Source organism: Arachis hypogaea, chromosome 16, assembly GCF_003086295.3.
Source record: "Arachis hypogaea cultivar Tifrunner chromosome 16, arahy.Tifrunner.gnm2.J5K5, whole genome shotgun sequence".
NCBI lineage: Eukaryota > Viridiplantae > Streptophyta > Magnoliopsida > Fabales > Fabaceae > Arachis > Arachis hypogaea.
In genome coordinates, this window is record NC_092051.1 from 141,259,184 (window position 1) to 141,273,926 (window position 14,743).

Below are 14,743 nucleotides of genomic sequence, written 5' to 3' on the forward strand. Positions count from 1 at the left end.
AAGACAAAATGATAGAGAGAACACGCCTGACACATAGTAGTGGTAAGGTCGTAAGTATCGAGTCACACGCCATAGCCTACAAACCTCTCTCTTCCAACGAAGTGGGAATAATTTTTTGGGACGAGTGGTAAGGTTGCTGTAACAACGTTTTGTTATGAGAAAGTCTAGGGAGCCAATGTGCTTGATGTACAATGCATACAATGGGGGTTAATTTTGAATTAAAATTTAAAATAATGGATAATTAATTAATTTTGAATTAATTCAAATTTAAATTATGAAAAAAATAGGAATAGGAGCAGTTATAGAAGCACAACGTAGACGGCAGTTTATCAATACCGTTTCGTCTCCGTCATCTCCAGGTCTCAACGAAAACTACTCTCCCACCCGTCACTTACCGCCGTCGGATTCGACTATCACCACCGTCATAGGCCGCAAAGGCCCTCTTCCGGCAACAGCAACATGCTTGTTGTTCGATCTGCGTTGGAACGGCAACCACGCGGACATCCAGCGTGTACAGCAAGAGAGAGCTTGTGGTTCTTGTGCTTGATGTCGACGTCGCAAGTAGAAGGGGTTTCAAGTGTGGTTGCTCTTCCACCCCGTCACCCCGCCGGAGTTCATTAATGGAGTGCGTTGTGGTTGAACCGGTGGATTGTGTTCCATCTCCCGGCGGAAATGAGATTTCATCCAATTCAAATGAAAATATAGTTGAACCTCTCGTCGTCGATCATGTGCAAATGACTAAGGTGAGCATCGTTACGTACGAAATGCTCTTCAATGGATTGTCATTTTTATTTGACTGGGCAGTTTAGAATCAATGCAAGTGGCTTGTTTAAGTGTATGTTGTTAATTGGTATTCAGATGCATGAACAACATGAATTAGTCAACGAAGTTTAGGAAGTTTTTGACATATCATTCTATTGTTATATGTATGTGAAATGTGGTTCTGGAAGAAAATATTTATATGTTGAAGAAGCTTATATGAAAACTCATTAAAATAATCTATACTCCCTCATAAATAAAATACAGGGGCATGTAGGCAATGCTAGTGCAAGAGGTTTTAATTGAACTAGAGTTGTAGTCAATGGTATAATAGATATGGAGAATTTATTTTGATAATGAAAAGGAGGAATGCAGGAGTAATATATTGATGCTTTTATTGTATTTGCTTCCTGCACGTTAGTATTAGAAGATACATTTATCCATGATGCTCAATGTATGCATAAAGAAAGCATCTCTTTAAAGTAAAAATATGCACCAGTGGCTGGGAAACCGAGGAAGGAACTGTGTATAGGATTTGTACATGATGCATGTTCAGCTGTATGGTATGCAGTGTTAACGTGAAATAGAGTAGGTAGTAGTCACAATAATTGTATAATATTTCAAATGAATTAATTGATTCAATTACCATGAGTAGCATTTAGATGACTTTGGTGTAAAGCCTATACTGGTTGGGTGGATGAATTGATCTATAAATTTAGTTTGAATTTTTTTGTGCTAGTAAGTGAGGTTTCATGTATATGATGTTGAATAAAAATTGTTCCTTTTTTTTATTGTTGTAATTTGTGTGTTTATGTTGAAAGTGCAGGCCACGCAAATGTTGGATGTTACTGATGTTGGTAGTGATGAGATGGATATTTGGGACGAGGTTTGGATTTTAGTTTAAATTTGTGCAGTCAGGATTTGCATTTTTTATGTCATAACTAATGGCTTTGTTTCTATTATTTTTTATTTGATACGTAGTTGCCTGATCACGGTACCCTGGAGGAAGATGAAATACCAAGCGTCGGGATGCGGTTTGCGAAGTTGCAACTAGCTCATGATTTTTATGTTAGCTACGCCAAGAAAGTTGGATTTGCAACTAAGATAAGGACGACAACATTTGACAAGATCACGAAGGAACCCGTTAACCAGGCTATCCACTGTAATCGGGATTGCATCCGCGGGTCTCGTGTCAAAGCACCAACGCGCAAAAACCCGATTTCAGCCGCTGGGTGTAGGCAAGAATATATGTGAAATTTGATAAGGAGAAGCAAGAGTGGCTTTTTTTCAAGGTTGAGTTGAGGCATACGCACCCATGTTCGGCGAAGAAGGCAGTGCACTACCGTGAGTATAGGCAGCTGAGCATGCATGCGAAGTACGTGATTCAGAATAATGATGAGGCTGAGATTCGACCAAACAAGACCTTCCTATCTTTGGCCAATGAAGCTGGGGGCCCGTCGAATCTGGGATTCTCAGAAAAGGATTTAAGAAACTATATTACAGTAAGACTCCGAACAAGCAACGCAAATGCGGATGTTAGGGAGATGATGAACTATTTTATGAGAATGAAAGACATCAATCCAAACTTCTTCTATGCAGTGCAATTGGACGATGAGTGTAGATTTAGGAGTGCAGTTTGGGTTGATGCAAGGTGCAGGGCTTCCTATGAATACTACGGAGACGTTGTGTCACTCGATAGCACTTACAGTACAAACAGGTAACAGGTGTTGTAGTTGGTTTTATTGGTTTTGGTAATTTTTTCCCACGTGGTTGTGACTGAGAATTCATAATGGCATATGGTTATGTGTGTAGACATGGGTTACCGTTTGCGTCGTTTGTCGGTGTCAACCACCATGATAAGTCAATCCTCCTTGGATGTGCGCTGTTGGAAAACGAGGAAATTCCGAGTTATGAGTGGGTTTTTACCCAATGGTTGACGTGCATGGGAACAGCTCCACAGTGCATCATTACTGATCAATGCAGATCCATATTTGGTGCGATTAGAAAGGCGTTACCCAATACACGTCACCGTTGGTGCATATGGCACATCATGAAGAAGTTTCCTCAGAAGCTTGGAGGTTATCGTCGGTACGGAGAGTTGTATGCCGACCTCAGGAACATTGTTTTTAACTCTCGGACGGAGGAGTCATTTGAGAGAAAATGGTTTGAATTTATGGAGGAGTACAATTTACATGACAACACATGGCTGTCAGGTTTGTAGTTTTTCAATTACGTTTTGCTTTCCAATTCATAATAATGCGGTAGCTGGCTTTATTTGTTTTGTAACAATGAGTTCAGTGAAAGGTTTTTGATATAGAAACTGTGTGTTATTTGTAGATCTTTATGATGATCGACGCATGTGGGTGCCTATATTCTTCAAGGGTGAATTTTGGGCTGCCATGAGGAGTACACAAAGGAGTGAGAGCATGCACGCATTCTATGGTGGAATCTTACACAGCAAGACTAGCTTAGTCCAATTTGTTCACGAATACGATAATGTGCTTGGATCCAAGGAGCAGAGGGAATTGGAGGATGATGTAGTAGACTCCAGGGGGGTAATACCTTGTGCAACGAGCTCGCCTATGGAGAAACAATTTCAGCAGGAGTACACTACTAGCATGTTTAGGGATGTTCAAGTTGAGTTTGTGAAAAAGGCTGATTGCAGAGCATCTGTAGTTACTGAAGACTGGCCATTGGTATGCATGAAGGTGGAAGAGGAAAAATTAGTACATGATACTATGATCTGTGATTCGTATGTTGTCCACTTTGACCGCTCCACACAAGAGGTTCGTTGTGAGTTCAATCTTTTTGAGAGTTCAGGTGTGTTGTGCTGTCACTGTCTTGAAGTTTTTCACTCGTTTAAAGTGTATAAAGTACCTAGCTGCTATGTTCTCCCACGTTGGAGCAAGAATATAAAGCGCAAGCATACTTATATCAAGAGCAGTCACGACGTCAGTCGGTCAGATGTAAGTCATGATGCATTCAAGGGACTATGTGCACACTTTTACAACATTGCGCAAGAGTTCGTAAATGATGACGATGAAACAGCATTGCTGCATGCTGCTTTAGAAGAAATAAGGGCCAAGCTGAGCAAGCACCGTGCTAAGAAAAGGTCTGAGAGCGTGGCGGAGAACCACACCAGCATTGGCTCACAACATTCGAATGTTCTCGGTGTTGTTGACATCCAAGCACCACCATTGGTCACTACAAAGGGCTGGCCAAAGAGTAAGAGGCTCGGATCAACCCTTGAGAAGTCCTTAAACAAATCTAGTCGGAGGAAAAACAAGAATGCTTCCCGGGTACAATTCTTGTGTCAATATGACTTGAACTATTAATTTTGATATTATACTATGCTATTAGTTCAATATTGTTATTTTTGGGTCATTTAGCAGGTGGTTCGGTCAAATACTTATCAGGATACAAACACTGGTGATCCTATTGCCCGGACTGTGCCCGAACAAGTGGGGAGCTTCATGTCTTTGCTAAGCTCGTTTGACAAAAGTTAGAATATGGGGGACATGGGTGTGCGTGTGTTTATTTTTCATCTTCATGTACATATTATTCCGGATGGCATTCATGTACCATGGGTAATAGATGAGGTGGGTAGTATTATGTTATGAATATTGATTTTACGGGGTTGAATGAAGTTATTCCAAGAATCTATTCATGATTTACTGCAATATACAAGTCCTATTTATTGCAAATAAACCAATTTAACATGTTGCATTCTTTATGACTTCTAATTAGTGTGTTAACTTCGATGTAAGAATCAATACAGAAATCACATGTTTATTCAAGGCTTTCTGCGTATACTTGTTTTGGAATAGGTAACGTGCATGTGTGAGATCAGTTTCAGGCATTTTCCATTAAATGTTCAATTCAATGGGATGTCAGATGTTTATAATTCTTAGTATCACCAGATGGTTATTCTGTATTATTTAGGTGAATTTTGGTTTTTATCTTAGTGTTATTCGTAATCCAGATGTTCGAACATCTAAGACAGCGGATGGTTACTTCTTATATGCAGATGGTAATATAAGATTTGCGTGGCTTATTGTGTGTAATGTTATACCAAAATTTTGCCTTGGATGTTCATTTTCATAGGAACGCGAATGTTCAACCTTACTGTTAACTGAATGGATATTTTTTGAGAACTAGGATTTCTACGCCGAGCTATTTTCACCTGGATGTTCATTTCAATAGGAAAGCGGATGTTCAATCCTTCTCTTAACTGAATAGTTACTTTTGGGAACTAGCATTTCTCTGCCGAGCTATTTTCACCTGGATGTTCATTTAAATAGGAAAGTGGATGATCAACCCTGTTGTTAACTGAATGGTTATTTTCAGAGAACTTAGAGAACCAACCATGTACATCATATATCTTATATCAAGAGTCTAACTGCAAAAGACAATAAACACCTAAGCCAAAAATCAACATAAGTTAATAAAGGTTTCTATGTTCTTAAGACTATGTTCAACTATTGAGCTCTCCGTTTTCGTTTTTTTTTCATAGGTTTTTCCCCGACCCGTTTCATTAATGTCCTTGTACTTGGTGCCGTGAATGGTGATTGGACCTCCTTTTTCTTGTGTCTTCCAGGGTTCTGGCGAGCAGATTTCTCATTTTCCTCCAACAAGGTTCGCACCTGTCCTATTCTCTCATTGTGCGCTCCCATCACAATGTCCAGCATTAACTGAACTCTCAAATCTAGAAGCATATCCTGTGGGTATTTACATGATGAGGATAGTGATTGAATTTTGCAAGACACATTAAATGGAATTAAAAATCTGTAAATGAGAGATAGAATAACTTACATCATCATATTCATGTAGTCTACAATCTTCAGTCCATAACTCCATGAATTTAATTACAAAGATGCCACAATCCCAGCTATGTAAATAACGAGGGTACAATCAGTGTGATATTAATGTCAAAGCAATTGCTAAAGCATGAACTTGCTATGTGCGGCGATTACTAATACTTACCCATTGGGTTGCACGGGGACTGATGCATATGCAATAGTTGGGCCATTCAAAGTATGCTCGTAAGTTGGGATAGCCACCTTGGACATGTCTTCAAGAAATCGACCCTGTAAAAAAATCAACAATACTGTGTTAACTGTTGAAGTTATTTATCGATGAATTCGAAAAAGTCACACACTTGGGGTCCTAACTTACCACATATGCATCTAGTTTCCTCCTTTCATCAGTAGGTTCCTTACATTTCAGACTATCAAGCACCAACACCCGTTTTTCCGCCACATTAAAAGCATATAGCCACCAGTGTCCTTTCCAACACATTGGAATAAACCACTGCAAGAAGAAAGCACAATTAACAACTCATGCAAATATTTAATCCATGGAGTAAGATGCACGACAAACATATCATAAACTTCACAGGTTGGTTCAATCTTCACCATTATTGGTTAAATGACTTAGCAATGTAACTTTCACATATAGGATGTACGCATGAATAGGTGCATGCAGAATACATATGAGAGAACCTTTAAAAATTCTCAGAATTTCCATCCGTTTAAGAAGAATAAGTGAACCGGAGAGATAAGTTATTATCCTAAAAAGGGTAACCACGTGTAAAAAAAAAAAGAATAATGTCTAACCCAATTTCTTTTTGATGCTTCCACTCTGTCAAAAAATCTGTTGTCGTCTCCGAAATTCGGACCAAATCCATCATACACCGGAACTGGCCCGTTCTGGAATGCATCCAACTTATGCTGTGTTATCACCATTTCCTGTTGCCAAAGAAGTATCCAGTGATGCTATAGCTATTAGGAGAATTCGTAAAAATTACAATCTTCATACCAATATTCCTGTAGACATGCAATAGAAATCACATTTGAAGCGCGCCGTCGGAGCATCGTTAAACGTGTTGCACATCCATTAAATAATCTGCGTAGAAAAGGTAATTACACATGAAATCCAGCATACAAGAAACAAATTAACTGAAAATACAGCATGATTTTTAATAACTTACATTGCCACTGACCCAATCGCGTGCTTTCAGAGTCCACAAATCCAACCTTGACAGCTTAAGATACGACCTACCTTCATATGTTGCCAATGGTGTGTGTTTGTCAAGGTGAGAGTTCAGAATCCAGCACCGGACCATTTCCTCCTTCTTCTCGCCTAACTTCACACCCTTAAGGTTCGGATGGACCGTTATGAGGGGGGTGTGGCTGGTGAATTCTTTAGCTATGTCAAGCCAAGGGAAAAGCTAGGCCTTCCAGGACTCGGAGTGTGATAGCGTGACTTGTTAGCCACGACCACTTGAAGGGGTTTCACGTTAATTGGATTTGTGTTCCCACCTTGTTCAAACTTTTCCAATAATTCCTCAACTTCTTGACACTGCACGAAGTTCACGTCGAATTCTCTGCAATGAAAGCAACTATACTTACAAAACACGTGTAGAAACCATTGAAATCATAGTAAAATTAAGGCATGCAATTTTGATCCAGACAACAGGTTGTCAGCGGAAATAATCAATGTCATTTATGTGTAATATGTTACAACTAATTGAAGACGTGTTTCTAGTTTAATTTCATTACAACTACATAATTTTACCTACTATGGTTTAACGCGATTAGTTAATACGTTGAAATAGAAAGAGATAAGTGAGGGGACCAAATAAGTTTACTTGTATAGAACTTGCCTGTCAAAATCGTAATCAAGAACTTCCACAACTGCTGAAGAGGGTATAATTGGATCCGGATTATATGCAGGAAAAGCACTGTCTTGCTCATTTACGTTCTCACCATTTGGGTTCAAGTTGTCTTGGAAGAGTCGGCGTCTTCTTTGAGCAATAGGTACATTATCGTCATCGTCGGAGTCTGAAGGAACAACAGGTCAGCGCCTTCGTTGAGCAATGGGCACATCATCGTCTTCGTCGGATTCTGAAGGTTCAACATGTCTCTCGTTGCAACTTGGGCCTTCATGAGCTGCTGTGCTGTTGTCGCGGGATCTGCCCCTGATGATCAGCAACTTTTTACGCATGCCTGTACGGGCCTCCTGGTATGTGAACGAGCTACGTAAGTAATTGACACATATAATAGAGACACCAGGATGGTATGCAAACAAAAGTTTATGTAACATATTTTTTGAGATGACAGATTACATCATCATGTCTATAACTACCATTATTATAAACACAATGTACTAAACTAAAAATCTACGAAAGACATTACCTTGTGCGCCTCTCTTTTCTTCGGTGCCCTCCGTTGGCTTTGTTTAGTGGAGGTTGATTCCTTGATCCCTCTCTTCCTATCTCCGATGCAACCCTAGTATGGACACGTCAATGGTATTTAGAAATCAATAATGTACAATCCTAGTATTGGGTTAGCATATTGGAAGGAATTAATTAACCAGCATAGTACCTCAGCTAGCACATTGGCGGCTTTCTTCTCAAGTTCTGTAGCAGTCCATGCAATGACCCATGGTTCTTGCTCTCGACATCGCTCAAGTGAACCATGCTGCAATCGCTGGAAGTATAATAGCTGAAAGCCAATTTAGAAATGTTATGGTCTGCCATCTAGAACTAATCAATTAAAAAAACCAACTAAACATTACAATTTACCAAAAGGGCGAACATGCAGCCACCACAGGTTTTGTGGTTCTTAGATTGGAATTTATCAATTGCTAGCCTTAACCACTTGAATGTTTTATGAGCCCAATTAAATCTGCTGGGGTTGGTCACATCAAGAATAGGAGGGATGTGCCATGGAGAGATGGTTTGCTGACTCGTTGGGCATAAGAACATTTTTAGCACCAGAAGGATGAAGTGCCTTCTAAAATCTGCCCGTTGCGCTTCAGTATCCATGGGACAGGAATACACGAAATCGCGCAACTGGGTTGTTGTCTTTTTTTGAAACTGTGCTTTGATGGCGCGATGGTCCGGATTCTTCTTGTCAAGTTCGGGTATGAAATCACCTACATTATCAAGTGTAGAACAGTGTGAACAACAACTATTACGCAACGACAAGGGTATCAAATCAGGATATGTTAAGTAAATACTAAAAATGGAACATTGGTATCTGACCCCCGTCTCGTATGCCTAATGCCTTCCCTATCAACTCAGAATTGATGCGGATGTTTCCAACGTCCACAATAAGCGTATTCGTATCCACATCGTATGCAAACGCAAGTTGTTTCATTATACTTTGCTTCACCAGCCATTTTGGAATCCTCTTCACAAAACCAAAACCAATTGTGTCGATCTCCAGTAGCTTTTCCACGGCATTAATGCTTTTCAGATGGGTAACCATGCCATTGATATAGGATGGTGAACAACGCGTTTCTACTAATTTCTGTGTACATCAATAAAACAAGGTATAAGCCATGAAAAGGAAGATTGCTGAATGATGCAACATGGATTACCTTTTTCCCCATCAGACTTTTCCTCAATAGATCAAAATCCAAACAAGTTCGTGCCTGGAAGGAATGTATGAGTAATTAGTCTCACCAATGTGTATATTTTATTAATTCATCATAAATAAATTTCTACCCGATAAAGTGACATGATTAATCCTCACACATAGCAGTGTGGGAATAAATTTATCTGCAATGCCCCCTTAAAGAGAATGACATCAAAGTTATTATGTCTAAGTTGGAAGTCTAAAATTCTCTTGAAACATGATGCTTTGTTATGTAGATACTCCTTGGATACATCAAATAACATGTATGTACGACAGAATTAACTTACATGTTTGTTTCCATAAGATATTAGATGTTCATTCCTGCCTTTGGGTGGATGGGTATGCGTCAAATTAAAAGGGGCAAAGTACAGCACCCAAGGTAAAAGTAGAGTTATAATAACAGGTAATCCCATATCAAAACCAACCCTTCAATAACATGCAGAGTTTACGATCTAATAATTTCGAACAAATGCAGGCAACATAAGAGATCTACATACTCAAAACTAAGGAACCAAATACCTATCGCCAGGAAAAAAAACATTACAGCCACCAACTCCACAATACTATTTTAAACAAGAAGTTCTGGCACAATAATCATTCAGCATTGTGATCTTCTCATTTTTTACAAAATGAACACCCAAGCAACGTAAACATTATATAGCCAAGTCACATGGTAGACTTTTTTAAATAATTTCGTTTTGGATGAAAAAAAAACAGGAATGGAAAAATGATAGAATAAGAGGAACGATGGCAACAAAATTGTTTCAACCAAATCAGCACCAATAAAGTGGATGAGAACAATCAAGTGACATGCAAAACAAACCCTTTATTAGTTATAAAATTAAAATCAAGCATTGAGATAAAATTATTGATTTAGCACTTGCATTGAAAGAATCAAACCATAATAAAAGTACGTAAAATATTCAAAGATGCCACCTTCATAGTTAAACACCCATAAATCTAAACTTAAAGGAACCTCGATATGTTGGTGTCACACAAAAGACAATGGAAATTCATTTTTTAAGTGACTAACTCACTGAGCAAGTTCATTAACTTGAGTTTTACAGAAAACAATAAAACCTTTACAACGGTAAAATGTTTCTGAATGAGTAGCAACCTGGAGAGCTTGGCTTGGTAAATAATGAAATAACCAAGGGTGAACAGCATTGAAAATATTAAAATAGATCACAACTTGTCCTGGTTTAATTTTTTTATTTTTAAGTAAATGTAAAGGGAAAAAAATAACCAGGGAAAAAACTAATTAAACCATTACAAATATTAAAACAATATTTATTTAAAGCAATCACAGCCCCAAGAGTGAAACAGTAGTGTCAAGACACATTCTAAAATAACCTGTCGAGGAACATTAAATCGAAGAACTGAGGAAAAAATTGTAAAAAACAAGCACTTGCACAATATTCATGCAGACCATTACAAAGAACCGACAAATCATCCACTTTCATAGGTAAACAACCATACAACTAATATGATGGCAACTTGAACATGAAGTGGCATTATTAAACAGAGCAGAATTCAAACTATTAAATGATTGACCGACTGAGATCTGAGATTGACTTCAGTGAAATAAACACCTTTCCATTTGTCAATAGATACTTAAGTAGGAATAAATAGGGTGACTTCACTGTTTAAGGGGAAATAAACAGATTCAAAAAATTGAAATTATTATATCATATTACATCAATCTGGCATGCTAAATTATTATTAAAATTACTATTCTGTTAAACTAAAAAAATGAAAATAAATCAGTACATAAATAAAAATACTTAAACAATTTTTTACTGCACAAACTACAGCCTTTAGAGTGGGGAAAGACTATAGATTCACAATATAAAATAACCCAGCTGACATCAAAAGCAAAAGAATTCACTTCACAATGCTAAACTACATGATCCCGCACAATAAAATGCAGCAAGGTCAAGATTTCAGGTTTAGAAATTCGCCAACAAATCGAGATAAACAGCATCTAGCACTAGATACGGCACAAACAGAAATCCGGAAAACTTCAATTTAATATGAAACTCTTTGCTCGGGAAGAATTAAATAAGGCTGAATGATTGACAATTATAACCACCTGTGATAAAGCACGGACCTACCCGGCAAACATTAAAAAATGAATATCGCAGCAACCATTAAAAATTGAACAACATCCAAATGCATACCAAAATAAGCATATGAAAGCTTGCTACGGTAACCATCGACACACTTTCAGTAACAGGACAACACTAGTCAACAACAGGACAAACTTTTGAAAACCTTCCTGCGCCAAGACTTTTTAAATAGTAAACCTCTACCCCTACAGCTGGTTGGGGACGTTTTAGCCCATTGGAAATCGAACATTTTATGTTATCATTAATTAAAATCAAACACCAACACACAGGTCAATGCATGTCATACCAGGAACAACAAAAAGCAATTCAAATGACTGAAAAAAAAAGACACTACGCACTAACCTGCGGCTACATGAAACTTGCGCGCAGCCTTCGGTTTGGACTGCATGCGCCTAACTAATAGTGGAATGGCAGGTTGAAGGCCGGGGTTGGTGGTGCCGCAAAAAAGCTGGGAGTTGCTACTGTGAAATGACGCTGAGGAAAGCTTAGAGTTTGTTCTCCTTACTGCACTGATGGTCAGGCACGGCAGAGGTTGGGCTGAGCCGCCTGCGTGTTGTGCACCAATGACGACGAGAGAGCCGGTGGATTCTGCTTTGCGAGAGACACGCAACGGATGGTCGCGTTAAAGGATGGTCAGCGCTGATCAGAGTTCCAATGGGGGAGACGATGGGATGTTCAAAATAGAATATGAAAGGTTTGTTTTCTAACGTGACGGTAACGGAAGAAAAGGGGGTAGAGGGAAAATTAGGATTCCTGATTTTGTGGGGTGGTTATTTCTAAATTGAACATCACTTATCCACTAGGGTAAATCTGGGTTTTTTTTAAAAAAAATTTATATTGGGCCAAAAATTTTAGCCCATTGTACAGATTGTATGCATATACCATTGGCTTCCTAGCACTACTCTTTTGTTATTTACTTGTATTCAGGTATATATAATTATAACAACAAATAGCAACTATTAATATCAATATATGCTAATTAATTTTGTCATTATCAACATTTGGGCTGCACGTACACTATACTTTTAACTTTAACACACTTGAACCATACCAAAAATAGTCTTTTAAGTTTTAAGATCCCTTTAGGAGAGACAATTAGAAGATATTCATTTAATAAAAGGCAACAAAAAAATAATGTACCGTCCAAAACAACAGAATTAAGCAGTAAATTAGCCTATCAATCTGTTTATCATGTGTTTGCTAATAAGGGAATATAATCATAATCATATAATATAGAAGAAAGAGTTGACCATTATAGATACGATTAAGGTTTATAGCCGTGATCGTCGATTTTCTCATGGTCATTGTGGCTTTGCTCATCTTGACTGTCGCCTTCCTCGTTGCCTCCGTCACTTTCCTCGTTGACGTTGTTGCTGTCGCCGTCTTCGCCAATGTCTCCGTTGAAGGCTTTGCTGTCGGTGTCAATGCCGACGATGTCTACGTCCGTGTCATTATCCTCGACATTTTCCCGCCGCAGTCACTGTTGTCCTAATCGTCAATACCGTCGATTTCAACGTCCGTGTCATCGTATGACGTGGCCGTCACTGCTGCTTCCTCCTTCGCTGCCACTGTCGCTATTGCTGCTAATGTTGGCATTGCCATTGCCATTGGGATAGTCATTTTTGACGGACCCGTTGGGCAAGTTGGGATGGCCGATGGCGGCCGGCAAGTGAGGATGGCTATTCGGATAGCCGTTTTTGACGGGTCCGTTAGGATAGCCGTTGGGCAAGTTGGGATTGTCGTTGGCAACAGAGATGTTGGCGTGCCCTTCATGTCGATGTAGAGTAAGAATGATGGAAAAGGGAAAATCGAGAAGTGTGAACAAGCGGTGAGAAAGAGAGGGAAGTGGAGAGGGCTAATCGAAGAAAAGAGTGTGAGGGTTGAGGGAAAAAGACAAAATGAGAGAGAGAGCACGCCTGACACATAGTAGTGGTAAGGTCGTAAGTATCGTGCCACTGGCCACAACCCACAAGCCTTTCTCTATTCCAACGGGGTGGGAATCATTTTTTTGTGATGAGTGGTAAGGTTGCTATAACAACGTTTTGTTATTTACTTTTATTCAGGTATATATAATTATAACAACAAATAACAACTATTAATATCGATATATGCTAATTAATTTTGACATTATCAATATTTGGGCTATGCGTACACTATAATTTGAACTTTAACACAGTTGAACTATACAAAAAATAGTCTTTTAAGTTTTAAGATCCCTTTAGTAGAGACAATTAGAAGATTTTCATTCAATAAAAGGCAACAAAATAAAATAATGTCCCGTCCAAAAATAACAGAATAAAGCAGTAAATTAGCCTATCTATCTATTTATCATATGCCTGCAAATAACGAAATATAATCATAATCATATAATATAGAAGAAAGAGTGGGTCATTATAAATCCGATTAAGGTTTATCGTCATGGTCGTCATGGCTTTCCTTATCTTAGTTGTCGCTTTCCTCATATCCTCCCTCACTTTTCTCGTTGACGTTGCGGATGTCGCTGTCTCCGACAATGTCTCTGGCTTCGCTGTCGGTGTCAATACCGACGATATCTACGTCCGTGTCATCGTCCTCAATGTTGCCCTCGCCGCAGTTGCTATTGTTCGAATCGTCAATACCGTTGATGTCTACGTCTGTGTCATCATCCTCGACGACGCCTTGTTGCGGTCGTCGCTCTTTGCTGCTGCTTCCTCCTTTGCTGCTGCTAATATGGCATTGACATTGTCGTTGGGATAGACGTTTTCGACGGGTCCGATGGGATGGCCATTTGCGGCCAGCGAATGAGGATGGTCGTTGGGATAGCTGTTTTCGACGGATCCGTTGGGAAAGCCGTTGGGCAAGTTGGCATAGCCAATGGCAACAGGGAAGTTGGTGTTCCCATTCCAGTCGATGTAGAGTGAGAATTGGGGAGAAAAGAAAACTGAGAAGTGTGAACGAGCAGCGAGAAAGAGAAGAGAGTGGAGAGGGCTAGTCGAAGAAGAGAGTGAGGGTTGAGGAAAAAAGACAAAATGAGAGAGAGAGCCCGCCTGACACGTAGAAATGGTAAGGTCGTAAGGATCGTGCCACAGGCCACAGCCCACAAGCCTTTCTCTTCCAACGCAGTGGAAATCATTTTTTGGTGACGAGTGGTAAGGTTGCTATAACAACATTTTTTTATTTTCTTGTATACAGGGATATATAATTATAATAACAAATAAAAACTATTAATATCAATATATGCTAATTTATTTTGATATTATCAACATTTGGGTTGCGCGTACACTATACTTTTAACTTTAACCACTTGAACCAAACAAAAAATAGTCTTTTAAGTTTTAATATTCCTCTAGTATAGACAATTAGAAGATTCTCATTCAATAAAAGGCAACAAAATAAAATAATGTCCCGTCCAAAACCACAGAATTAAGGTATATCATATGATAATCAATCTGT

General features: G+C 38.9%; 1 protein-coding gene across 1 annotated transcript; it reads left to right on the plus strand.

Annotated features, from left to right (window-relative positions):
* Positions 1–2,123: 2,123 nt before the first annotated feature.
* LOC112757721 (protein FAR1-RELATED SEQUENCE 5-like) lies at positions 2,124–4,994 on the plus strand. Its single transcript, XM_025806277.1, has 6 exons — positions 2,124–2,476; positions 2,572–2,972; positions 3,097–4,058; positions 4,152–4,220; positions 4,702–4,789; positions 4,918–4,994. Exons 1-6 carry the CDS (start codon positions 2,124–2,126, stop codon positions 4,992–4,994), a joined length of 1,950 nt encoding a protein of 649 aa, XP_025662062.1.
* The last annotated feature ends 9,749 nt before the right edge of the window (positions 4,995–14,743 follow it).

Excerpts from the sequence above, each read along its gene's own strand:
- LOC112757721 (XM_025806277.1), top strand. The coding sequence starts at position 2,124 with ATGCATGCGAAGTACGTGATTCAGAATAATGATGAGGCTGAGATTCGA. Across the intron at positions 2,973-3,096 it reads TGACAACACATGGCTGTCAG|ATCTTTATGATGATCGACGC; the intron begins GTTTGTAGTTTT and ends TGTTATTTGTAG. Across the intron at positions 4,790-4,917 it reads TTACTTCTTATATGCAGATG|GATTTCTACGCCGAGCTATT; the intron begins GTAATATAAGAT and ends TTTGAGAACTAG.